This window comes from Chanodichthys erythropterus, chromosome 23 (genome assembly GCF_024489055.1).
Source record: "Chanodichthys erythropterus isolate Z2021 chromosome 23, ASM2448905v1, whole genome shotgun sequence".
Taxonomy (NCBI): Eukaryota; Metazoa; Chordata; class Actinopteri; order Cypriniformes; family Xenocyprididae; genus Chanodichthys; species Chanodichthys erythropterus.
Window position 1 is genome coordinate 20,577,999 of NC_090243.1, and position 27,781 is coordinate 20,605,779.

The window sequence follows — 27,781 nt, forward strand, 5'->3', positions numbered from 1 at the left end:
TGTTATTGCCCAGGAAAAAAATATACGTCATAACGCACATTGACTTTTTTGGGTATTAATGATTATTTGTAGAGATACAGCTAGAAAAAACACTTTTCTAATGTCTTAATGTCTGTGAAATAATATGGAAAGAAAGACAGAAGTTGGGGAGAGAGGATTCAAATTATAAATCACACATAGATACATTCTGTAATGGCTCTGTCAAAAATGTTAAAGCTATATTAGAGTCCAGTGTTATTTTAAGGCAGTTTAGTGAAACTTCCCTGGTATACCCCCTCCCTACATCTGAAAACACAGCAAGTATCTGGGTATTTCTATATATGTAATGTTCTGTGTAACATTTTTGATATATTTTTACTAGTTGATGCAGGACACTATTGTACATTTATGTAAGTGAGGATAGCCAAATAAAGTAAACTGTGACATATTATACCCAAAAATTCTTCATTCAGTGGAATATCAGTAAAACTGATACAAATTTGGAACCAAAAATTATTCAGACACTTTGACCTGACCATGTTTTGCTTAAGTGTCATCTGACTTCATTAAGATTAATATTTTCTAATAGTTTAACTCTGAGATTGTCATATTTATTATCATTTTTTAAACTATAGTGAATAAACTGTACAAATGAATGAAATGTTCAAGGTGTCTGAATTCATTTTGGTTTGAGTATATTTTCTGCATACATCCAGAAAACCCAAAATTACACAGCAGTTTACCATGGCCAGATATTACCAGATTTGATAATTTTTATGCAGTGAAGTGGATTAAATGCATTTTTTGTCAAATTCACAGACATTTCAGAAGTTTTCATGTAGCAACAGAAACACTTTTTATTTATGCTAATACAGTGCACCTGTTTGTAGATAGAGATCAATTGTGTCCATTTTTGCCTTGCTTGAAGAACAAACTCCCACAATCCATATATCTCTCTCTGTTATCTACAGTATATCGTTAAAATAACAAAAGGGTCAGGCCTTGAACGGTACTGTATATTGTATATTATTGGTTACACTGCTATACTATATTCAGAAGCATAAATTACAATACTTAAGTCACAAACTCGATAAATAAAAAAAATAAATAAATAACATCACCATATTCACATATTCTCATTTTTTTTTGTTTACATGGAGACAGTAAAGGCATCATTTTCAAAACCTTGCACTCTGAAACCTGTAAAAACATGATGAATAGCTAATATAAACACATGTAAATGAATTTTGTTTTATCCTTGTCTCAAAAAAAACATTACCTATGTAAGTGAACATACTTCTGACAATATGTACACTAATAATTACTACACTGAGTACGAATAAAATACCCAGATGACATTGATCAAAAAATGCTGGAAGAACAAAGCTCACTGAAACCATCAAGATCAATATAATTTTTAATATCTTCCTCACACATATATAACATGCAGCATTCAGTGTACTCTGCCATTTTGTGAATGTTACTCAAAATCATGTATTTGTCACCACCTACAGTACTGGTACAATTCTGTTGCCTCCATACAGAGTCAATGAAGAAACAGTTAACAAAATTGAGTAATTTATCAATTTATTTACTTTTATTATTTTTGTCTTAATTCAGTGGAAAGAGATATCTGACTGCAGTGCTGAACCTACAAAGGTTGTACAGACTTAAGTTCTTTATTTTACTTATCGTGTTTGAATGGTTTAATAGCACTTGAATGAATGATAGCGTGCTGCCAAAGGTTGAAGATAAAAATGGAAGCTGGGTTAATTGTGTTAAATATTTTGACAGCCCTAGTTCAAATGGATTTATGGAATTGTTTATATGAAACATCTTATGTATCCCAGTGCTCTTTGTTTTCCTTCTCCTGCTCTCTTCTTGATGTTTTCCAGTGTTTCTGCCTTTTGGGGTTCATTTGCTTCCTTCAAATTATCAATCAGAAAATCAACATGCAAGAGTGTGAGTAGAGAATCAGCATTGAGTGCGATCTTCTCCAGAGCTTCCACGCGGTGAAATGCTTTATTCACCAGCTTTATTTTCTCTTTCTCTAATTCTTGCAGTTCTTCTTCCAGCTTGCTCACCAAAGACACACCATTCCTAATTTTTTTATCATATTGTTTCTTTAGGTCTTTATGCGTTTTCTTTACCATCTTTGTCTTTGTCACATATATTTTTGCTTCTTTGACGTGTGTGCTGTAGTGACATTTATTTGTGCACACTGTACAGTGATTATTTCTCATCATACTGCACCGTGAGAGATTTCTGACCCACCAGCATCCTGGATAATGACAGTTCTCCTGACAGACGGTGCAACATGTTGCCTTTTTGGTCAAGTGCCAAAATTTTGGATTTATGGGAATCTTCTCCTTATAGGAAACTTCAACTTCATACTCAAAGTCATTATTGTCCTCTACATATTTCCTGTTCTTCTCCAGAGCTTCTTGAGTCTGTTTCAGCTCATTTTGCTTTTGTTCGGTCACTTGAACACGTAGCTGTAGATTGGAGACATTTGCTTCCAACTGCTTTCGTTTCTGCAAAACTTCTTGAGTCATCTGCAAGGTTTTTGGTTTTATGTTTTCAAGAAACTTGAAAAATCTTATCATTCCACTATGACTGAGTTTCCATGATTGTTCCTGGATTGTTTCATATTCTTCATTAGCAGCGTCTGATTGACAGTTGTCAAACAGGAAATACACTGGCTTCTTGTCATTCACTGCACACTTGATTTTAGCCTCTTTAACAGCCGTCAGGACATTTTTAGGGTGAGCTCCAGATGAGTGTGTGAAGAGCAGGACAATGTTTTCAGCAATATCTCTTCCAAATAAAGACTGAACAGCATCAAATATGTATATTTGTCTGTCAGAGAGTCGAGTTTGAGATGCGTCAATAACTAAACACACTGCATCTATTTCATGGAGATCTTCAGACAAGCGAAGCAAATTCATGGCAATCTCTTTGTCAAAGCTGATACCACGGGTATTTCCATATCCTGGTGTGTCAATGATTGTTAAATCATCTGGACTATTTTGGTCATAAACACCATAAACAGTGATGATGGTTGTCGGGCTGTGATCTTTACTCTGATCATCTGTGATCTCAAACCAAACCTTGTCTTCTCTCTGAACACCCAACATGTAGTTGATCATCACATTGATCAGGGTTGTTTTTCCTGTTCCTGTTTCTCCCACCATCAGAATGATTTTATGGGGTTTCTTTGAGTCTCTCTCCCCAAAGGTCATTTTTCTATATTGATTGAAATGGTGTGTAATCAGTTTTAGATGGTATCGAGCAGGATTTCTTTCTTCAATTATGGTGCTTTTCTCTATGAGATCTTTAATTTTGCACAAATCTTCGTCTAAACTCGCCATGTTTTTCCTGTAATGTTAAACACAAAACAAAATAACACAGATTGCATTTATCATGTGTTAATGCAGTACATGTGTGATGGTTTGTTGCTTGTTTAGTTCAATGAGAAAACATTTGTCTTACTCTTCTGGTGACAGAATTTTTCACAAATGATTTTCAAGCTGGTTACCAAGCTTCCAGGTTACCAAGCATTTTGTTGCTAACAAAATAAAATTATTTCCTTCACACAAAACTTTGTTTTAAAAACAGGGATATGGCTTGATGTACACAAATATTATTTCCATGGGAAAAGTAAATCTCATACATTATATATACATATGTATATGCATTCATTTTAAATATTAATGATATATATAGAGAGATCTTGACTGAAATCAGACAATAATTCAGTTTTAAAATGGATCTACTTACAGTTTTAACGTAGCTTCCTTGTTCAACACTTGCAGAAAAATAGACCAACAGGTGTTTTTATACTGAGGGCAACACCTTTATTATGGCCATGTGATTTAAAGGAAAACAGGCCATTTATGCACATGGTCACATCATGGTAGAGATAAAGGTAAACTGACTCTGCTAAACAACAATAAAAAAGGAGATTAAAGTTTATATACCGTTTAGTGCATGTTCGCACACCACTTCACACCTTATCTTGTAAGCGAACTATCCCTTTAAGGAATAAACACCAGGTAAATCGACAAAATGCTAAGAAGGATAGTAAAATGTTTTGATCTTATGAAATACAAAGCACACGCTCCCATAATTCTGTGAAAACAGACATTTTATTACTATTAGACGTGTAAATAACTGCAGCAAGAAGTATAAATATGAGATTAAAAAAAAAAAAGTACTATATAATTTATGATAAATTGCATATAAGATGCAGAAATCTGTATATACAGAAGATGCTCTGGTAGATATGTGCAGGGTAAATAAACAGGTGCATAGAATAAGTATTTAAGTATAACAGAAGAACACTGTGAAGTAAGTTGTCATGTGCAACTGATATGATAGATGGGTTCAGGTCTACCACTGTGGTCCCATCTGCATACTTTATTATGGAGTTAGATCCATGCTTTGCGGAAATAGGTGAAGATGAAGAAAAGAAGAGGGCTCAGCACATAGCCCTGGGGTACACCAGTGTTCAGTGTGAGGATAGAGGATGTGTTGTTATGGAGCCTGTAATCCAATGTGATATATTCCTATTATAATACTTGATATGTAGATAAAGGGCTGTGGATTTGCATAAAATAACAATCTTGCTGGAGTTTATTGTCGTTTTTTTGTCATCATATTGGCTACAGGATGTCTGTTAGATCGCACAACACAAGGATTAAGAATTTGCGTCACACGCACAATAACTGGGATTTTAAAAAGTGAGAAGAAGCATATGATTAATAAACTGTTAGATGCAGATATACAGGGATTCTGTTTGTACCGTGAAATTTTCAATGCGCAGCAAAACTGCGCGCTCTGACTCGATATTGCTTCAAGCACATCATTCTGCACCCGGGATGTGCATATGCGTTTTTTTGCTGCTGAAAAAAAAGCTGCACAATACATTTAAAATAAGCATCTTTTAATCTTACATTTATATAAATACATATAATTATTTACATATAAATCTAATACAATTTTTTTTTTCATTATATAAGAATACAAATAGTAATTTTAAATTTTTTATTAACATTTGGATTGATAAAATTACTGTGCAAAGTTTTTTTTGTTTCCCCCCAAGAATTAGGCTAGAATAATTTTTGCTGCTGAATTATATAGGCTACTCACCTAGTTTACTTATTTATTTATTGGTCAGCTAATGATTATATATTTTTTATTAATTTGATATTTTTCTCTATAATGAAGTGTTGTGTTTAGTGCATTCTGGATTGTTTAACAAATCAAAGATTGACCATTAGTTCAACAAATACAGATGTATAGATACAGGCTCCCACTAATAAATTAATTCAACAAAAGTAACCTCTTTTACTAAATTTTTAATGGTTTAAATGTATACTCTACATGTTTGACCACTTATGAACTATCTTTTAGCCTACTATATGTTGTGTACGTGACTAATGTGCCCTACCATCACCAATAAATAAAATTACTTGAGCACAAATTGTTTACAAGAGAAAAAAATTATTCATTGATCAGGTCACTTAATTTTGCTCTCAGATTGCACCAGATTTATGCATTTAAATTTAAAATGTACAAAATTTTCACTGAACAGATTGGTCTGTAAAAAAAAAAAAAGTCCAAATTTCAGTTGCATATGAGGTGCTAATACTAAGAGTGAGTCTGGCAGCCAGCTTGGATGGAATGTCAATGTTAAAAATAGAACTGAAATAAATAAATTAATTCAGGTGGGAAGAGGGCCATCTTATCAAAACACAATTATGGGAGTAAGAGAAACAGGGTTGGAAGTCATTGTGAGACACTGCAGAGGATTTTTGGGCACTGGTATGGCTGTTTGAATTGAGTGGGGACAACATAAAAATATTAGCATTTTCTGTCGGCTTTAGTTACGTTTCAGAAATAGGCTATTTTTTATGTGTGAAATAAGTAAAAGAATATATTACATTATTACACCTTTTTTATTATATTATTTTCTGTTAATTTACATTCATAATCACCTTTATTATATGCACATATTAAAAAAAAAAAAAAAAAAAACAGATAGAACTTATTTCAGATGTAATGTAGGGCTACGCAGATTCACAATCAATGCATATTTTCTATTATAGGAATCAAACTGTTTTGCAAATGCCAATAAACTTTGAACTCTCATAATACCTTTATCTATACCATGATAAGCATAAAAGACCAATTTCCTCTAAATCACATGGCCATAATCAGGGAGTTGCCCTCGGTATAAAAAAACCTGTTGATCTATTTGTCTGCAAATGTTTCAAGTCAGTTCAACAAGAAAGCTTCATTATAACAGTAAGTATATCTATTTTTAAAATGGAATTTTAGCATGTTTACTATCACGATTTCCATATTTTAAGATTAATATAACATCTAATGCGTATGTTAACAGTTGCTTGTGCTCTTTAGTGTTGTAATGGTTTGTGAAATATTAAATATAGAACTGTTAGATCATTGGCTAATATTCTAAAATGAATAAATATATACATAATGTATGAGATATTTAAAATTCCTATAGAAAATAATATTTGTGTACATCAATTAATCTCCCCGTTTCTGTAAAATGTGATGTTTGCATTTTATTTAGCACCAAAAATGCTTGTTAACCTGGAAGACTCACCAGCTTGAAAACCATTTTTTAAAAATATTCAACTGTCATCAAAAAAGTAAGACAAGAAACATGCTAACAATAGGTCCATTACTTGTGTGAATCTGTGTTGATATTATGTTCTGTGTTTAACATTACAGGAAAAACATGGCATGTTCAGACAAAGAGTTAAAAATTAATGAATTAATCGAGAAAAGCACCATAATTGAACAAAGAAGTCCTGCTCGATACCGTCTAAAACTGATTAAACATGATTTGGATCCATCTGAGCCATACAGAAAAATGACCTTTGGAGAGAGGGACTTAAAGAAACCCAATAAAACCATCCTGATGGTTGGAGAAACAGGAACAGGAAAAACAACCCTGATCAACACTATGGTCAACTACATGTTGGGTGTTCAGAGAGAAGACAAGGTTTGGTTTGAGATCACAGATGATCAGAGTAAACAAAAATCAGTGCACAGTCAGACCTCCATCGTCACTGTTTATGAGTTTTATCTACAAGAGAGTCCAACAGATTTAACAATCATTGACACGCCAGGATATGGAGAAACTAGAGGAGTTGAACTTGATAAAAGGATTGCCATAAGTTTACATAGCCTAAGTAAATCTGCAGAAGGGATCCATGAAATACATGCAGTGTGTCTGGTGATTAAAGCAACACAGAATCAACTCTCTGAAAGACAACAATATGTTTTTGATGCAGTTCTGTCCTTATTTGGGAGAGATATTGCTGAAAACATTGTCTTGCTCTTCACACACTCAAATGGAGCTCCACCTCAAAATGCCCTGAAGGCTGTTAAAGACGCTAAAATCAAGTGTGCAGTGAATGACAAGAAAAAGCAAGTGTATTTCCTTTTTGATAACTGTCAGTCAGAAGACTTTGAGGAAGAATATGAAAAAATGCAGGAAAAATCATGGAATCTCAGTCATAGTGGAATGATGGGATTTTTTAAGTTTCTTGAAAACATGAAATCAAAAACCTTGCAGATGACTCAAGAAGTTTTGCAGAAACGAAAGCAGTTGGAAGCAAATGTCTCCAATCTACAGCTGCGTGTTCAAGTGAAGGAACAAAAGCAAAATGAGCTGAAACAGACTCAAGATGCTCTGGAGAAGAACAGGAAATATGTAGAGGGCAAAAAGAACTTTGAGTATGAAGCTGAAGTTTCCTATATGGAGAAGATTCCCATAAATCAAAAATATGGGCACTTGACCAAAGAGGCGATGTGTTGCACCGTCTGTCAGGAGAACTGTCATTATCCAGGATGCTGGTGGGTCAGAAAGCTTTCATGGTGCAGTATGATGAAAAAAGGTCATTGCACAGTGTGCACAAATAAATGCCACTACAGCAAACACGTTAAAGAAGCAAAAATATACGTAGCAAAGACAAAAAAAGAAAAGAGGACATATGAAGATTTAAAGAAAGAGTATGATGGGAAGATTGGGGATGGTGTTTCTTTGGTCAAGAAGCTGGAAGAAGAACTGCAAGAACTAGAGAAAGAGAAAAAAAAGCTATTAAATGAAGCTTACTACTCTGTGGAAACTCTGGAGATGATCGCTCTCAATACTGATTCTCTACTCACCCTCCTGCACATTGATTTTCTGATTGAGAAGATGAAGGAAATTAATGAACCTGAAAAAGCTAAAAAATTGGAAGACATCAAGAAGAGAGCAGGAGAAGACAACACTGGCGGACTTAAATACGTAAAAAGACTTCAGCAAAAATAATAAAAATGATATGTTATGAAATATGAAAATTACAGTATAAAAATGCCTAAGGTCCACTGATAATGTTTTGCAAGGTTGTCGCACCAAAAGCAGTTTAGTTTTGCATAGCCTGTAAAAGTCCGCTTTTTTTCCGCACTGTACCTTTAAGAATTGTATGTAAATGGTCTTTGTTATTAATGCTTAACCTCTTAACTAGGGCTGCGAGTGACGATTATTTCGATAATCTAATGATTATTGGAACTATTAATCGACTGTTCAGACGATTAATGCGATTGCAAATCATTAGCTGTTAAAGGTGCAATATGTAAGAATTTTGCAGTAAAATATCCAAAAACCACTAGGTCAGTGTTATACGTTTTGTTCACTTGAGTACTTACAATATCCCAAATGTTTCCAAATATTTGTAAATTGTACAGAATTTTCTCCTTCATTACGTATTAAAATGAATTGCATGCCATTTATCAACACAAGCCATCCAGCATTTAATATGATATTGTAAATTCGATCTAGTGTGTAACAGTGTCTCACAGCAGCCGCCGAGTGAACGCTCAGAGTAACGTTATAACATCATTTTCAACACACTCAAATGTATCTAATATGATAAACAGAGCTGCGTTACCTCATACTCATGACCGGAAAAGCAGAAGCGGTGCCGATGACTGTATCATAATAAAAGTCCCGCTGATCGTGAGGCGTGTGTTGATCAATCGCTCCAGCTCCTCGTTCAGCTCCACAACACTCGCTCCTGCTCTGCTTCATACTACAGTAACGTTAATAATCGCATCCATGAACATGATTTCTTCCTTAGTCCTATCCCAATTATTTTCCACCGGATGGGAGATGAAGATCACATGTCCCAATATTCCACGCTCAAACTTGGCCGTCATCAAGCTGTGCCTTTGTTTTGAATAGGCCTCTAGCGGACAGAAAATATTACATATTGCACCTTTAACTGACTATTCCAAAACATGTATATGGACATGTAAATGGCTTTTAGACTAATAAGCAATTTTTATACAAGCCTTGAAATATGTGTTTTTGTCACTGAGGCTTTTTCTGTTACATAATTTGGTAAAAGTGTTACCCATAATTATGGTCATATTCACTGCATTACTTAAAGAACATTTATTTGAAAAATACTTTTACCTACTTGACGTTCTCTCCTCCTCCTGTTAGTCTAATTTACCATTCACTTTTATTGTATTAAAAGATGTGATGAAACTGGTAACTGAGGCTGTCATCTCTGTTTGCATTCTAAGAAAAATCATATATGGAACAACAGATGCGTGAATATACAATGACAAAGTTTCATTTTTGAGTGAGTTATTTCTAACTTACAAGCATCAATCCCTTGTAAAAGCGTTACTATAAATGATAGACAAGTTTAAACAGCTTTTACACAAACCTAAACAATTTTCATCAACATTGTCGATAATGTTGACTAATGGTTTCAGCCCTACTCTTAACATCAATAACCAGTGCTTCTAACCAGCTGCACAGTGCTAACTGTGGTTGGTTTGTTATTTATAAGCTTAAAGGGATAGTTCACCAAAAAAAATGCAAATTCGGTCATAATTTACTCACCCTCAAATTGTTCCTAACCTGTATGAATTTCTTTGTTCTGGAAGATATTTTGAAGAATCTCAGTAACCAAACAGATCTCACCCCCTATTTACTACCATAGTAGGAAAAATGCATTATTCCTTTGATTAAACTCCTAAATACACATTATTTGCCTTTGTATCAAATGCCCTTCCAATGAAGAAATATTCCAGTGATCTTAGGTGGATTTTCTCAAACTTAATTACTGACAACAGATGCATAAGGGCCAGCTAGCATGTTATCTTAGCATAGTCAAAACACAATTTATATAATGTTTTATATAATGTTTTTGTTCCAAACTATATAGCATCAGCTGAGTGTTTAAAATAACTTCCTTCTGTGATCTGACAAAGGTCTTGGCACAGATTTACAGTTTTCTATACAATAATCGAGTCTATGCCGATTAGCATTGTTTTATGCATATAGTTTATTCTTATGAAAATACACAATGGCTTGAAGAATACAAATTAACCATCACAATCATGTTTACTACTTTTACTATCTTCACTACTCTTTCTGGACCTTGAATGACGAGAAGAATTATAATGCAGAATTATAGATGCAGTGGAAGTTAGCCTTAAATTCAGCAAAAGTATTCTGATTCATTCTGAACTGATGTTGACGTTAGCTAATGTGCTAACAAGCTTACCAATAAGTTGGGAACAATTCTATGGGGTAACATTAGGAAATATGTATTATGACAAACTTACTTAACTTACAGACTAAACTTTATTTGGAAAAAGCATTACATCGTTGGCAGCAAACCTACCTCAGAATTATTGTATTACCATGCAAAAGTTGTCTATGGGAAAATAGGACGATGCCCTTATCTTGACATCTATGGTTTTACTCAGAGTGAGCTTGCAAAAACACTCATATTTACATTAAACGACTGGCTTATGATGTTAACATCAAATGTGAAAAAATCTATATCTATATCTTATCTTAGCTAAACGGCTTGTTAGCATATAAACTCAATTTTGTTAATAGTTTAAGCTCGGTGACATTTTTAAGGTGCTATATACTATTTAGTATGGTGACCGGGAGGGCACATGTTCAGTTCACTTAGTTTTGTCGTGGCCACGGCATATAAACTTGTGGGAACGTAATAATATGTTGTGGGCACAAGATATTAATTCATGGGAACGTGATAACTCATGGCCACGAGATCGTTTTGTCGAGGTAACAACATCCTTATGTCGTGGCCACGTGATGTAAAGTCGTGGCCTCAAGATCATACAGTGATGGAACGACATTTTTCTCATGGCCATGTGTTACATGTGTAAACAACCTGTGCTACCATAGCAACCTGGAACTATCAGAAATGTATTTTAATTAAGAATGATAAAATAAGGGCGGAATTAAGAAATTATTATATTAATATATTATTTGAATGCTGTCTATATAGTCAACATTGTGTGCAATTTAATAAGCTATAAATAGCCTATTGCGTGCAATGTTGCCACTATAGCATTCAAATGAAGTTTGTTATTATCAGTTTGATAATAAACTTCATTTAATGATAAAAGAATGTAAGAACGTTAAATAATAAAGGCCTATAAGAAAACATGTATCCATTCCATCTCACAGCCTTTTAATCTGATTGTGTCTTTATAATAATAATAATAATAATAATAATAATAATTATTATTATTGTTATTATTATTATGCCTATTAAACCTAAATAAAATGTTGAACAAAATTAAGTTTTTGTCTAGGCTATATCAGTGAATGGATTTTTTTTTTTTTTTTTTTTTTTTTTTTTTAAATATTCTTTTAACATATAACCAATTAATAATAACAAATTATTTGAACTTCATTCAAATGCTGTCAAGGGCACAAGGGGCTACAAATGATAACAGACGCTCATTTAGCCTATCTTCACGGCTACAGTCAATACAGCCATAAAGTATATTTTTATAATCTTATCCACTTCTAATAGTTCCAGGTTGCTATGGTAGCGCAGACTGTTTACACGTGTAACTCGTGGCCATGAGAAATAGATGTCATTCCCTTCAATATAATGAAGTCGTGGCCACGAGAAAAATATATCATTCCCTCACCATATGATCGAGGCTCTGACTTTACATTACGTGGCCACGACATATGGATGTCGTTACCATAGACATTATAATAAACACTAGACACCCTATTGGCCGCTGGACCGTATGTCAACAGCGCCGTCATATTGTGCGGGGCAACGTTCCCATAACGCTCATAATTGGAATTGAGAAAAATGCCTGCTTCGTGTTCCGCTTGGGGCTGTACAAATTGCGGCACAATTGAAAACCGGTCTCGGGGAATGACCTTTCACAGGTAAGACTGAACATTTGTTTCTGGATTTGGTTATTATATAATTATATTGATAGTAGTTGGCCACCGGAGTCAGTCAGACTAAAATAGATAGCGATGTCGCTAGTTAGCTGTGAAAGTTGAGACATGAGTTTACATGATTTCTATTATAGTTTTAGCTTATATGTTATTTTATAAACCAAATTTCCTAAAGTTTAAATATGCATCTCTATTTTATTAAAACCGACTTTTATGACAAGTACTCGTTTCGGCTAGACTGATATTTTGTTAAAGGGTTAGATCACCCAAAAATGAAAATTCTGTCATTAATTACTCACCCTCATGCCATTCCACACCCGTAAGACCTCCGTTAATCTTTGGAACACAAATTAAGATATTTTAATTGAAATCCGATGACTCAGTGAGGCCTGCATAGCCAGCAATGGCACTTCCTCTCTCAAGATCCATTAATGTACTAAAAACATATTTAAATCAGTTCATGTGAGTACAGTGGTTCAATATTAATATTATAAAAAGACGAGAATATTTTTGGTGCGCCAAAAAAACAAAATAATGACTTATTTAGTGATGGCTGATTTCAAAACACTGCTTCAGGAAGTTTCAGAGCGTTATGAATCAGCGTGACGAATCAGTGGTTCGGAGCGCCAAAGTCATGTGATTTCAGCAGTGTGGCGGTTTGACACGCGGTCTGAATCATGATTCGACACGCTGATTCGTTATGCTCCGAATCTTAATGAAGCAGTGCTATAAAAATTCAGAAAGCAGCCTGTGTGATTTATATTTGATGATTTGTTTCATTTTTATCAATTGTGGTCAATTCTAAGCTCAAGAAAAGCTAAAATTGCGTTAAAGACAGAAAATCCTTTTTCCACAATAAGAAAACTTCAACTTTTAATGTGAAAATTAAAAATTTTATCTCAGTATGGGCGTTTTCACAATTCTTATGCAAGAATAATAAAGCAGCCAAATACATGACAAGCCTAAGCTTTGACTATTTCTTATTATAATAAATATTTTATATGTCTAACTATAGAGATTTTAAGTAACTAGAACTTTTGTACACCACGTACCTTATAAACCACTGAAATCGGTTGATAAATGTAAACGTTATTTTTGTTTTTATCCAGAAAAACCGCAGCACGTCCGTTTACTTGCGTTTGTTAACAGCGCAGTCTTGCCCCGCACAATATGGCGGACTCGTTGACGTATCGCAGCAACAGTCCAAAGCGGCCAATAGGGCGTCTAGTGTTTATTTTAATGTCTATGGTCGTTACCTCGACAAAATGATCTCGTGGCCACGACTTATTATCATGTTCCCCCGAATTAATATCTTGTGGCCACGACATATTATCACGTTAGCACAAATGTCGTGGCCACGACAAAACTAAGTGAACCGAACATGTCCCCTCCCGGTCACCATAATTTAGCATATCAGCAAACACCTATTTGCTATGTTGGCAGAGAGTGAAGTCAAAACAACCCACCTGTGTGTTGTATTCCGGGTTTTCTGTTCAGTTTGTGGATGAACCGAGGGCGGGGGTGTGGCAGAAGCAAACGTTTGATTTCGTGCGAGATGCGATGCTCGTGCACGACATCTAGTTGTTGTTGAAAAATAGTAGGCTATATAGTATTTTAGCTTGGTTATCCATGTGAATTACAAAACAGAACCACGTTAGCAAAGTTATCCAAAATCCTGTTAACATTTAATAGCTAGCGCGCACTTGAGTATTTTTAATAATAAACTGGTAACCAACATTACTTCAGAAAGTTAAGACTACAGATCACTGCAAACGTTACTATATGGAAAACTAGTTGAATGTTGTACCACTTACCGTTGTCTTATCTCTTCTCTTTCCTTAAGTGAATTCTTAATCGCGGATGAAAATCTTCAGTTTAACCTGTAGTGTAATTGCTGCGTCCGAAATCGCATACTTCCCTACTATATAGTATGCGAAAAACAGTATGCGAGGCGAGTAGTATGTCCGAATTCATAGTATTCGAAAAACAGTAGGCGAGAAGTACCCGGATGACCTACTGCTTCCGCCCGAATTCTGTAGTAGGCATTCGATGGACGCTGCGCTATCCCGTGATGCCACAGGAGAGAGGATTCTTCATAATTCAAAAATGGCGGAAAGCGGCGATATGCAGCTCATTCAAGTCCTTCAGTACCTCAGGGAAAAACTGTTTATTGTGGTTAAATTGCACTTGTTTAACATAATGTAAGTAAACGGCTGACTTATTGAAAGTTTAAACAATGTAATGAGAAGATTAAGAGTCGGTTGTAAAAAGATGTTTAATCTGCATACTGTAAGTGTTTTGCTGTCGTTTCTAGTTGATTTTAGTGCTGTATAGTTGCTTTACTGCTTGTTTACTGAGGTCACGTGGCAAATCGCGTTTGGTTTCGTTTGCTCTGAGTCAGTAAGGCGTGGTCTGCTGAACTAACGTTGTAATAAGCTGGTATAAGTGCACAGTGTACCGCGGCAGCGGACGCGGCAGCCCTCATGTGAAGCCCTCCTCGTGTGAAGACCGAAGAGTGTAAAGACCAGCGACTCTACCTGTGCGACTCCACCGAGCAACGACACCGACAAGGCACTTGAGTATTGCTCTTTTCTTTCTTTCCTCTTTATACCGTGTGTTCTTGTCTGTCTTTTGACTTGTTTTAGATATGTGCTTCCAAATTCCCACTATTACTAACCCTCGTAAATCGCATGCTACACGCTGTAACCAGCGCAACCATAACAACCTGCGTTCTTTACCCATGTCACCTAGTACATTGTTTTCTATTTCGATTGGGCTCTGGAATTGTCAGTCTGCTGTCAACAAAGCAGAGTTCATCACAGCTATTGCTACTTATTCAGATCTCCATCTCATGGCTCTGACTGAGACATGGATCAAACCAGAGGACACTGCCACACCAGCAGCCCTCTCCTCTAATTTCACTTTCTCTCACACCTCACGCCAGATTGGGAGGGGTGGTGGTACTGGTTTGCTTATGTCCAATGAATGGAAGTTCAATCCTTTACCATCTCTCTCTGAAAATGGCTCATTTGAATCACATGCAATTACCATCACCTACCCTACCAAAATTCATGTTGTAGTTGTCTATCGTCCCCCAGGTCAGCTAGGTAACTTCTTGGAGGAGTTGGATGTGTTACTCTCATCCTTCCCTGAGGATGGCACTCCTCTGCTAGTACTTGGTGACTTCAACATCCATCTAGACAAACCTCAGGCTGCTGACTTCCACACGCTGCTTGCCTCATTTGATCTCAAGCGAGTGGCTACCTCAGCTACCCACAAATCAGGTAACCAATTGGACCTCATCTACACACGCTGTGGCTCCACCGACAATACACTGGTTACTCCACTACACACCTCAGACCACTTTCTCATTACTTTCACACTCAACCTGACCCCCAACTCATCACACACCCCACCACACGTCACTTTTCGCCGAAACCTACGCTCCCTCTCACCATCTCATCTATCCTCTTCGGTCTCATCCACACTTCCTCCCGCTAACCAATTCTCATCAATGGACACTAACACTGCTACTGACACTCTCTGTACCACTCTATCATCCTGCTTAGATGATTTCTGCCCCCTCTTAACCAGACCAGCCCGCGCCACCCCCTCTGCCCCCTGGCTCTCTGATGTTCTCCGTGAGCATCGGTCTAGACTCAGGGCTGCAGAGAGGAAGTGGCGCAAATCTAAAAATCCTACTGACCTTAGCTTATATCAGTCACTCCTTTCTTCTTTCTCTACTAATGTCACCAATGCTAAAACCTCCTACTATCACACTAAAATTAACAACTCAAATGACTCCCGAACACTTTTCAAAACCTTCTCTTCTCTTCTTTGCCCTCCTCCCCTCCCTCCCACATCAGTTCTTACAGCTGATGACTTTGCCACTTTCTTCACACATAAAATAACAACCATCAGCGGCCAATTCTCCACACCACACACTGACAAGAACATCTTAATTGAAAACACACAAATTCTCCCCTCCTTCTCCATGCTTTCTGAGGCAGATGTTTCCAAACTCATTCTTTCCAATCACCCTACTACCTGTCCGCTAGACCCTATCCCCACTCCTCTTCTTCAGGCCATCTCCTCCTCAATTCTACCTGCACTCACTCACATTATCAATTCCTCCCTTCACACTGGAACATTTCCCACAGCTTTTAAGCAGGCTAGGATTACCCCACTGCTTAAGAAACCCACTCTGAATCCAGCTCTTTTAGAAAACTACAGACCAGTATCCCTTCTTCCTTTCATTGCTAAGACACTTGAGAGAGTTGTATTCAACCAACTGTCTACTTATCTCTCACAGAACAACCTCCTTGACAACCACCAGTCTGGTTTCAAGAGTGGCCACTCTACTGAGACTGCCCTGCTCTCAGTCACTGAAGCCCTGAGACTGGCACGAGCATCTTCAAAATCATCAGTACTCATCTTGCTGGACCTGTCTGCTGCCTTTGACACAGTGAACCACCAGATCCTCCTGTCTACACTCATGTCGAAGGGCATCACGGGAACCGCGCTCCAGTGGTTCGAGTCTTACCTCTCAGGTAGGTCCTTCAGGGTATCTTGGAGAGGTGAGGTGTCCAAGTCACATCATCTTGCTACTGGGGTACCTCAGGGCTCTGTGCTTGGTCCACTTCTCTTCTCCATCTACACGTCATCACTAGGATCGGTCATTCAGGATCATGGTTTCTCCCATCACTGTTATGCTGATGACACACAACTCTACCTCTCATTCCAACCAGATGATCCGACGGTTGCTGGTCGCATCACAGCCTGCCTGACAGCCATTTCTGCCTGGATGAAGGACCACCACCTCCAACTCAACCTTGCAAAAACGGAACTGCTTGTGATCGGTGCAAACCCAACACTTCATCACAACCTTTCAGTTCAACTTGGGTCTTCAACCATCACTCCTTCCAGGACAGCCAGAAACCTTGGAGTGGTGATGGATGCTGGTCTAACCTTCACAGATCATGTTGCAGCAACGACCCGGTCCTGCAGATTTGCCTTGTACAACATCAGGAAGATTAGACCCTTCCTATCTGAACATTCCACACAAATTCTTGTCCAAGCTCTTGTTCTATCCAGACTGGACTACTGTAATGCTCTCTTGGCTGGCCTTCCAGCATGCACTATCAAGCCTCTACAACTGATCCAAAATGCTGCAGCAAGACTGGTCTTCAACGAACCGAAGAGAGCGCACGTCACTCCTCTCTTCATCAGTCTGCACTGGCTGCCAGTAGCTGCTCGCATCCAATTCAAGGCTCTGATGTTTGCTTACAGAACGACAGCTGGCTCTGCACCGCTATACCTTAACTCACTACTTCAGACTTACGCGCCCTCCAGAAACCTGCGTTCTGCAAGTGAACGGCGCCTTGTGGTGCCATCACATAGGGGCACAAAATCACTCTCACGGACCTTCTCCGGGACTGTTCCTGGCTGGTGGAATGACCTACCACGCTCTATCCGAGCAGCCGAGTCTCTAGCCATTTTCAAAAAAATGCTAAAGACGTATCTTTTTCGTCAGCACTTGACCCAGTAGTAGTAGCACTTACCTTGACTAATATTCTTCTCCTATCTGTGTATTTATTTATTTAAAAAAAAAAAAAAAAAAAAAAAATTCGCTATGAGCACTTTACTGACATAACTGTGACTTCACTCAGCACTTACACACTGTTGTTCTCATGTTGATTTAATTGATTCTACTACTCTCATTTGTAAGTCGCTTTGGATAAAAGCGTCTGCTAAATGACTAAATGTAAATGTAAATGTCATTATTACTGACAGCACATCAAGCTAACCAACAGGTCGAGATAACGTTACATCCGCTTGTTAACACTGTTTTATTTAACGGAGACGTTCGTTGTTAAGCAGTTTAATGAGATTAGAAAACTTAACGGACAGCAACATTCAGGCAGCAGTAGTTTATAGGGCTCACAGTTTGTAGTTTTTATTATCATTGTATTTATTTGTATATATTGTATATAATATTTAGGCCATGTTGTGCATTTCTCTCGCCCTCTCTGTCTATCTACACACTATTTATATATAATGTATTCAAGTTTGTTTATTGATTCATGTCTTTTGTTTCTCGTGTATTTTTATATGCATTCATTTTAACAATAAATTGCTTAATTTCGTTGCTTCAAATCAGCCTCTGTCGTGATATTCACAGATGTATTTTTATTCTGAGGTAAAAATTTCCTAGCTAAATAGGTGATTATACTTTGACATATTTAAATTTGCGCGCTGTTGTGACGACGCATGACAAGTGACAACATTAACATGGCGGATGTAGTACGTCCGAATTCCATTCATACTACCCATATTCATACTATATAGAACGTACTGTTTTAACGGTCGGGAAGTACGTTCAAATTCTCATCAATGGACACTAACACTGCTACTGACACTCTCTGTACCACTCTATCATCCTGCTTAGATGATTTCTGCCCCCTCTTAACCAGACCAGCCCGCGCCACCCCCTCTGCCCCCTGGCTCTCTGATGTTCTCCGTGAGCATCGGTCTAGACTCAGGGCTGCAGAGAGGAAGTGGCGCAAATCTAAAAATCCTACTGACCTTAGCTTATATCAGTCACTCCTTTCTTCTTTCTCTACTAATGTCACCAATGCTAAAACCTCCTACTATCACACTAAAATTAACAACTCAAATGACTCCCGAACACTTTTCAAAACCTTCTCTTCTCTTCTTTGCCCTCCTCCCCTCCCTCCCACATCAGTTCTTACAGCTGATGACTTTGCCACTTTCTTCACACATAAAATAACAACCATCAGCGGCCAATTCTCCACACCACACACTGACAAGAACATCTTAATTGAAAACACACAAATTCTCCCCTCCTTCTCCATGCTTTCTGAGGCAGATGTTTCCAAACTCATTCTTTCCAATCACCCTACTACCTGTCCGCTAGACCCTATCCCCACTCCTCTTCTTCAGGCCATCTCCTCCTCAATTCTACCTGCACTCACTCACATTATCAATTCCTCCCTTCACACTGGAACATTTCCCACAGCTTTTAAGCAGGCTAGGATTACCCCACTGCTTAAGAAACCCACTCTGAATCCAGCTCTTTTAGAAAACTACAGACCAGTATCCCTTCTTCCTTTCATTGCTAAGACACTTGAGAGAGTTGTATTCAACCAACTGTCTACTTATCTCTCACAGAACAACCTCCTTGACAACCACCAGTCTGGTTTCAAGAGTGGCCACTCTACTGAGACTGCCCTGCTCTCAGTCACTGAAGCCCTGAGACTGGCACGAGCATCTTCAAAATCATCAGTACTCATCTTGCTGGACCTGTCTGCTGCCTTTGACACAGTGAACCACCAGATCCTCCTGTCTACACTCATGTCGAAGGGCATCACGGGAACCGCGCTCCAGTGGTTCGAGTCTTACCTCTCGTATTTTTATATGCATTCATTTTAACAATAAATTGCTTAATTTCGTTGCTTCAAATCAGCCTCTGTCGTGATATTCACAGATGTATTTTTATTCTGAGGTAAAAATTTCCTAGCTAAATAGGTGATTATACTTTGACATATTTAAATTTGCGCGCTGTTGTGACGACGCATGACAAGTGACAACATTAACATGGCGGATGTAGTACGTCCGAATTCCATTCATACTACCCATATTCATACTATATAGAACGTACTGTTTTAACGGTCGGGAAGTACGTTCAAATTCAAATGTAGTACCTACTCATGTAGTATGCTCTCTCTGCGCGCCAATTCTAATGTCAGAAGAGCGCATGCGCAGCTATAACAACGTCATGTGGCGTCATTTAAATAAATAAATAAATAAATAAATAAATAAAGTTTTTTGCATCAATTAGATGACAAAACAGAAAGTTACTTTGGATTTTCCATTCAAATGTACTTAGCCTATGTGATTGAGCACAAATAATGACAAAGAGGCAAGTAACACACTGAATTACTTTCTTGTACAACAATCTTTGTTTTATTAACAATGCAAATATATATAAAAAAATATATATATATACATATATATATATATTACAGTGTAGTAGCAAATAATATTGTCCCCATTGTAAAACCGAACATTTAAAAATGTGGCCTAGTTAATTCAACATTTGACAGAAAACGCTTATTTAAAAATAAAAAAGACAATAATTACCACTATAAACAGCAGGTGGCGGCAGAGTAGCATTTATTTGCACATATCAGCCTTATGTCAGCCTCTCATCACATATTTCCTCTAATCGTTTTTCACTTAGTTTTTGACTAAATATTAAACATTATAAAATAACTAGATTTAAAAATACATTTTGTCAATGTGAAGAATGAAGTACTCAAAAAATCTCATGAAAAACAATAACTTTTCTTGTGAATGAATGACACAGAAAGTGAGCCCCCCACTCTCCCTTTGTAATCACAGCAGCTGTCAGTCAGTGCAGTGCAAGATCAATGATTTCAGCACACTTGTAAAAACACACATTTTATTCAGTTAATCTAACTAAAGTGCATAATAAATATTTAGTTTTTGAAGCTTTTTTTCACATAAAAGTGTGAAAACTGATGGTCAAATTGAATTTAGCCAAGGAGGAACACTGAGGAACGTCTTTATATATATATATATATATATATATATATATATATATATATATATATATATATATATATATATATATATGGTTATACAATATGGATTATATATTGAAAGACAGTGCAGTCGGCTCTCCGCATTCAACACTATTCATTCCCCTCGAAAATGAACAGCGGAGACAAGAGATATGCTGCCACCCTCTGCAATTTTATCTGCTGGTTTTGATGTTGGATGGTGTAGTTAATTTTGAATTTTTTCTTTTAGAATTTTTGTTTTGTTTAGAAAGGTTTTACAATATTGTTTTATTTTTGAACATTCTATTTTCCACAGTTACTTTAAGAGGATTGTTTTCTATGTTTCTATGTCTCTCTCTAGTCTTTTTATGTATCCCAGTGCTCCAGTATTTTCTTCTCCTGCTCTCTTCTTGATGTTTTCCAGTCTTTCAGCCTTTTCAGGCTCGTTAATTTCCTTCATCTTCTCAATCAGAAAATCAATGTGCTGAAGTGTGATCAGTGAATCGGTGTTTAGGGCAATCATCTCCAGAGTTTCCACACAGTGAAAAGCTTCATTCACCAGCTTTATTTTCTCTGATTCTTGAAGATTTTCTTTCTTCATTTGTTCTTCCATTTTGGAGACATTTGCTTCCAGCTGCTTTCGTTTCTGCAAAACATTTTGAGTCATCTTCAAGTTTTTTGGTTTTATGGTTTCAAGAAACTTGAAAAATCCCATCATTCCACTATGACTGAGATTCCATGATTCTTCCTGGATTGTTTTATATTTTTCATCAAAGGGCACTGACTGACAGTTGTCAAACAGGAAAAATACTGGCTTTTTCTTGTCATTCACTGCACACTTGACTTTAGCCTCTTCAATGGTCATCAGGACATTTTTAGGAGGAGTTCCAGATGAGTGTGTGAAGAGCAAGACAATGTTTTCAGCAATATCTCTTCCAAATAAAGACTGAACAGCATCAAATATGTATATTTGTCTGTCAGAGAGTCGAGTTTGAGATGCGTCAATAACTAAACACACTGCATCTATTTCATGGAGATCTTCAGACAAGCGAAGCAAATTCATGGCAATCTCTTTGTCAAAGCTGATACCACGGGTATTTCCATATCCTGGTGTGTCAATGATTGTTAAATCATCTGGACTCTTTTGGTCATAAACACCATAAACAGTGATGATGGTTGTCGAGCTGTGATCTTTACTCTGATCATCTGTGATCTCAAACCAAATCTGGTCTTCTCTCTGAACACCCAACATGTAGTTGATCATCACATTGATCAGGGTTGTTTTTCCTGTTCCTGTTTCTCCCACCATCAGAATGGTTTTATGGGGTTTCTTTGAGTCTCTCTCCCCAAAGGTCATTTTTCTATATGGTTTAGATTGAGCCAAATCATGTTTAATCAGTGTCAGGTGGTATCGAACTGGATTTCTATCTTCAATTAATGTGCTCTTCTTGATGAGTTCATAATTTTTGTCCTGTGATGTAAAGCATAAAAACACAAAATCAATAAAGATACTCATGTATAAATGCTGTATGATTAATGATGCTTCCCCCACGTAGAAGGCAACGTTGTTGTGACCTTGCCCAATGTTCCCTAAAAGTTCTGGGAACATTACTAGGCAACGTTCTTAACACAATGGGGACATTCTGAGAATGTTCTGGGAACACAGAATTTCTAGCGGGGTCTATTGCTTGCAGATATATTTAAAGACTTTTTTTGTTGTTGAAATTATACTGTTATTTCATCATATTAATCATACAATTAATTGAATTATTGAATGATCATCATACCTTTGTGATAACTGTGGTGACATCAGATTCAATGGTATAGTTGTGTTTTCCCACTGCTGCACATTTAATATTGTGCTCAGTATCTGGTCTGAGATCAGTCAGAGTAACTGTATTATGGTTCTTTGACACAGTTTGAGATCTCCAGTCTTCCTCTTCCTTCATTTTGTACAGTAGTTTGAGCTCCTCTGTAGCAGGACACGGTGGAGACACTTTCAGAACCACTTGAGTACATCTGACATCTTCAATGATTGGACAGTCTGGTTTTGATGGAGAAGTAAAACAAACAGCTTCATTAGATCCGTTTGTATATAGAAGAATGCAGGAACCTGGATGCTTTTCATGGTCTGTTATGGAAACCATAAATTTAGTGCTTTCACTCCTACATGACACCATCAGCTCTTTAAATGTTTTCAGATGTTCTCTCATTTTCTCCCTGATTCTTCCAGTGAGCCATGATTGAGACGCTGCACCAGGTTTCTTCTGTGGATTTCTCATCATTTGAGGATTCATGTAATTTTCCTGTTCATTAAGAAACTCATCCGGCTGCTCAAGAGAACTGAAAGTGTAACAAAACACATTCTCCACCTGAATATCTGACAGATATGAGTCCAAACTTCTGTTCACTTCGGCTCCAAAGTCCATTAACTGTCGAAGAAACTCATTAACAGTGTTCAATTCTTTTTCTTTCACTGTGATCCACTCTTTCAGACTCTTTTCATTGAATGGAGACTCATCATGAGCTTGTAGAAGATCCTTCAGAGCACAAGACTCTTTTTCACAAGCTTTAACTGACTGGATCACAGATTTGATTCGGTCACTGAATTCTTGTCGGTACATTTGGCAGTTTTGCCTCATATCTTGTATTTTCTTATGAAGTGCACTAAAAGTTGTTTCTCTGGTGTTTTCCAGAAGTTCACTGCACTTGTTTTCAGTCCAGTTTAGATTTTCGATAACAGACTCTTTGGCCTTGATGAGATTCTGGTTTATGACTGTGAGACGCGTCACATCACTGTCTACGGTGTAGTTGAGTTTTCCCACTGCTGCACATTTAATATTGTACTCAGTATCTGGTCTGAGATCAGTCAGAGTAACTGTATTCTGGTTCTTTGACACAGTTTGAGATCTCCAGTCTTCCTCTTCCTTCATTTTGTACAGTAGTTTGAGCTCCTCTGTAGCAGGACACGGTGGAGACACTTTCAGAACCACTTGAGTACATCTGACATCTTCAATGATTGGACAGTCTGGTTTTGATGGAGGAGTGAAGCAAACAGCTTCATTAGATTCATTTTCATACAGCAGTATGCAGGAACCTGGATTATTTTCCATTTCTTTTGATGCAACGATGAATTTGGCTGATGTGCAATCATTTAAACCAATCAAGTTTTTAAAAACCTTCAAGTTGTTCCTCATTGTCTTTTGGATGTCAGGTGCGAGCCAAGTTTTGTGTTCAGATTCAGAGTTTTTCTCTTTATTTTTTCCTGTTGTTGAAGGACTCAGGAAGGCCTTTTGTTTAGAAAGCAGCTCATCTGTCCAGCTCAATGATGTGAAAGTGTAGCTGACCAAATGTTTAACTTCCAGATTCATTAAATTTTTATTGAGGTTGATTTCTACCATTGCTCCTGAGTCATTCAGTTGTGTGAGCAATGATTTAATGATGTCAGATTCTTCCTCTTTCTCTTTCAGCCATTGTTCAAGAGCGCTTCTTTCAAATGGAGATTCCACATGATATTTTAGAAGATCGATCAATGCTGAATCCTCTATGAATTTTCCACGGATCTTTGGTAAGAGAGAGCCGAATTTCTTCATGAGACTCAATCTGCACTGGTTGCAGTTTTTCTTCATGTCATTGATTTTGTCATGAAATGCAGTAAATGTCAAAGCAGGTGTGTCTGTCAGAAGATCACTGCATTTCATCTCAGTTGTACTTAAACTCTCAATAACAGATTCAATGTCTGTGCTTAGACCCATGCTGATTTCATTTTGAAACTTTAAAATTTTTGAGAAAAGTTTGTCCAAAGGATAAAGCCAAACTCTCAGAGGAACCACAAGCTCTTTGTTTTCTCCCAGCAGTTTCGGAAGATCTTCAAAAACCTTCATAGCTTCTTCAAAAGAGATCGGGTTACATGGTAGCTGGAAGTCACCATAAAATGTACACTTGAATTTTTGGGCAGCAGTCTTCAGATTTTTATTCAGTCTCATACTAGCACCAGCTGAAATGCCTTTTAGCTGCTCTAATGCAGCATTTACTTCTCCTGCTATCACTCTTTTGTCTTCATCTGAAGAAACTTCTCTATCAAAAACAAAGCAGGCATCTGCTCCGTACAGCACTGCTGTCACTACATGTGTGGCTACATCATTCTCATAGTGAGCCATATCTCCAGAAGCAAAGTGGTTTATGATCAGCTCTTCAAACTTAGTGGTTGAATGATAATGTAATGTCAGTCTCTGTTGATTGAATGATTTCTTGGTGTCTTTGAGAAAATTGGCAGCTCCACTTACATTGATGAGTCCTCCTAAAAGACTCAGTTTCAGACAACCATCAATATTCAGCAATTTAGTTTTTTCTTCAATTGAGTCTGAAGCTGTGACTGTGAAAAGTGTATTAATTTGGGGTTTAGTGCTTATGTTCTGCTGCAGCTGCTCTTTACTCCAAAGTCTGATTCCTTTTAATGGAGAAAAAACGTTATTTTATTATTCTGATATTCATTTAAATAAAAGTCTCTGAGCAGATGCATCACTAAATACTGTATGAGCAACATCCATGGATTAAGCCATTAATGCCCTATCATAATGCAGAGCTATCAATAAATTCAACAAGTTTGAAACCAGAATTGCCAGCATATCAGATCTCAAAGAAGAGTTATGGATGCTGAGGAAGATTTTTATTTAGGTCTGTAGTAAATTTTTTTAGGGCCTTGAAAACATTCAAGACTGTACAGATTTGGGTCAACAGTCCGTTCATCACCTGGTACGAGTTCATCTCTCCTGCAGTCATACAGCATCCCCAGCTGGAAGGGTCTCCCTAGAGCTGCAGTCTCTATTGAATTCACTCCCACTGGATCCATGCTAGATAAAACACGGAAAAGAAGAAGTGACATTTTAGATTCCGATAGAGGTTTGACCCAGTGGCACCTGCAGCTAAACAATCGTACACACTTTACCATGAACGCTCCAACAGACTTGAGAAATGTTTCTCTGTGGATATTTTAGCAGTTATAACTTGTGTTCTGTGTTTCTGTTGACTGAACCATTAATGGCAATCATTTGTGAAGAAATCATTCTTTTGAGTAAGTTCTTTCTTTTCAGTGAATTGGTCAAACGAAATTGCAAAAAGGTCTGAATTGATTTGCATTGGTTCGAACCAGTCTCTGGCTGAATCTTCTTAAGTGATTTCTCAGCCAGTAAAACAGACAGTATTGAGATACTCAAGAACACAGAGAACAAATAGTGCTGGATGAAGTAGACTCAAGAAAATCAAAACTTCTTTCAGAGTTGAATTGTCCAACTCTAACTTCTAGAAGATTAAATGCTTTTGTTAAAAAAAAAAAATTGAAAGTTTACATTGAAATCTTGAAATTTGATTATTGCAAACAGTTAATAACTGAAACCTGAGATTTAGCACTAAAAGTAATTTTAAAAATAATAAAAGCATTACATTTAGTTTTCATACTCAAAATATGTTTTTTAGTCAAGACATGTAAGCATGCAGGATTTAAGCATGTGCTGGAGCCACGTTTATATTGAAAGTATGAAACATTGGCAGTTCATTCAGCCTGAACCACTTAAGTTAGAGACTGCTTTAGTTCCTTTGTTCTGTAGATAATTGGTGGTGCCTTGTTAATTTGTTAAACAAAGGGTGAATTTAAAAGTTTATATTAAGTTTGATATTTCAGTTTTAATATTCAAATAATGTGTTTTCTTTATTAGTTAAATAATAATAATAAAAATACACAAACTCATTTTACAGTGCATAATAGCATAATCTTACCCATTTGAAGACTGGTGGTTATCTGTCATGACTGGGTCCATGCATGGGGAATTCTTCTGGTTACCAAGAAATGTGCTGCTAAATAAAGTTTTTTTATTATTATTATTATTATTTTTATCAGAAACACAGAGATGGCTTGTTATACAAAGAAGGAAAAGTTATTTCAGTGGGAACATAAAAGATCTCACCTGAACCTGAAAGTATATATTTATTTGTTTGTTTGGAGTATTAGCAAATTATCTTTTTCATATGTACGATTTCCCAAGCCATCAGTACATTAATCAATGTCTACTTTGTCTACTTTAGTGCTAAACAAACTGTTAACATACATATACAGAAGATGCTTGGTATATTCACATATATTATTGCGTACAAAATGTAATGTACTTAATTAGTCTTATAAATATGGAGAGATCTTGACAGTAAAATACATTTAAAATGGATTTACTTACTCTTTAAATGAAGCTTCCTTGTTCAACCGACTCACTTGCAGACAAATAGATCAACAGGTGTTTTTATACTGAGGGCAACACCCTTATTATTGCCATGTGATTTAGAGGAAAATGTTCATGCATATGGTCACATAATGGTGGAGATAAAGGTACCATAAATGACTCTGCTAAACAACAAATCAACTAAAAATAGTTCAAAGTTTAATGGCATTTGTAGAACAGTCGAATTCCTCTCTATATGAACACTCAGGATTGATTGATAATTAACTCATGCACAAATCAAAGGTGACAATTTTTAGATGTTCTGAAATTTTTATCAGTTGTGCTCTGGCAAGAACAGTTCACTATGAAAGAATAAAACAAAAAGCAAACAAACTCACAAACTATTATGGTACTAAAAGCTGCACAGCTTCGCCCACATAAACCAGAGGCCAGTTTCTTTGCACTAGACTAGAGCAACTCTAACAATAAACTCATTTCTATTTAGCTAACAGCAAAACCATACACTAGATTTTATTTTTGATTGTTTGTTTTGCTCTCTAATGACAGCTGGCTGAAATACATTTCCATCTAATCAGAATATTTTTATAAAATTAACTGTCACCTTCCCATTCTTATACAAATGCATAGAGCAGTTCTTCTCCTGGAGAGCTACCGTCCTGCAGAGTTTAGCTCCAACCCCAATC

General features: G+C 36.8%; 3 protein-coding genes across 6 annotated transcripts; 1 reads left to right on the forward strand and 2 right to left on the reverse strand.

Annotated features, from left to right (window-relative positions):
• Positions 1 to 1,063: 1,063 nt before the first annotated feature.
• LOC137014204 (uncharacterized) lies at positions 1,064 to 3,777 on the reverse strand. Of its 2 annotated transcripts, XM_067378400.1 has the most exons (3): positions 3,760 to 3,777; positions 3,472 to 3,547; positions 1,064 to 3,357 (listed from the first exon to the last, which is right to left on the reverse strand). In XM_067378400.1, exon 3 carries the CDS (start codon positions 3,348 to 3,350, stop codon positions 1,803 to 1,805), a length of 1,548 nt encoding a protein of 515 aa, XP_067234501.1. In that variant the 5' UTR covers positions 3,351 to 3,357; positions 3,472 to 3,547; positions 3,760 to 3,777; the 3' UTR covers positions 1,064 to 1,802. The 2 variants fall into 2 exon arrangements, with proteins under 2 accessions (XP_067234501.1, XP_067234500.1); XM_067378399.1 differs by lacking the exon at positions 3,472 to 3,547 and having other exon boundaries at positions 3,760 to 3,773.
• Positions 3,778 to 6,250: 2,473 nt separating this feature from the next.
• LOC137014099 (uncharacterized) lies at positions 6,251 to 9,574 on the forward strand. Of its 2 annotated transcripts, XM_067378243.1 has the most exons (3): positions 6,251 to 6,288; positions 6,581 to 6,659; positions 6,742 to 9,574. In XM_067378243.1, the coding sequence occupies exon 3, from the start codon at positions 6,749 to 6,751 to the stop codon at positions 8,327 to 8,329; it is 1,581 nt and encodes a 526-aa protein (XP_067234344.1). In that variant the 5' UTR covers positions 6,251 to 6,288; positions 6,581 to 6,659; positions 6,742 to 6,748; the 3' UTR covers positions 8,330 to 9,574. The 2 variants fall into 2 exon arrangements, with proteins under 2 accessions (XP_067234344.1, XP_067234345.1); XM_067378244.1 differs by having other exon boundaries at positions 6,270 to 6,288; positions 6,581 to 9,574.
• An 11,390-nt stretch (positions 9,575 to 20,964) lies between these two features.
• On the reverse strand, positions 20,965 to 27,144 carry LOC137014014 (uncharacterized). Of its 2 annotated transcripts, none has more exons than XM_067378098.1 (5): positions 27,096 to 27,144; positions 26,644 to 26,721; positions 25,621 to 25,721; positions 22,656 to 25,318; positions 20,965 to 22,339 (listed from the first exon to the last, which is right to left on the reverse strand). In XM_067378098.1, exons 2-5 carry the CDS (start codon positions 26,682 to 26,684, stop codon positions 21,206 to 21,208), a joined length of 3,939 nt encoding a protein of 1,312 aa, XP_067234199.1. In that variant the 5' UTR covers positions 26,685 to 26,721; positions 27,096 to 27,144; the 3' UTR covers positions 20,965 to 21,205. The 2 variants fall into 2 exon arrangements, with proteins under 2 accessions (XP_067234199.1, XP_067234200.1); XM_067378099.1 differs by having other exon boundaries at positions 26,644 to 26,718; positions 27,096 to 27,135.
• Positions 27,145 to 27,781: the final 637 nt, after the last annotated feature.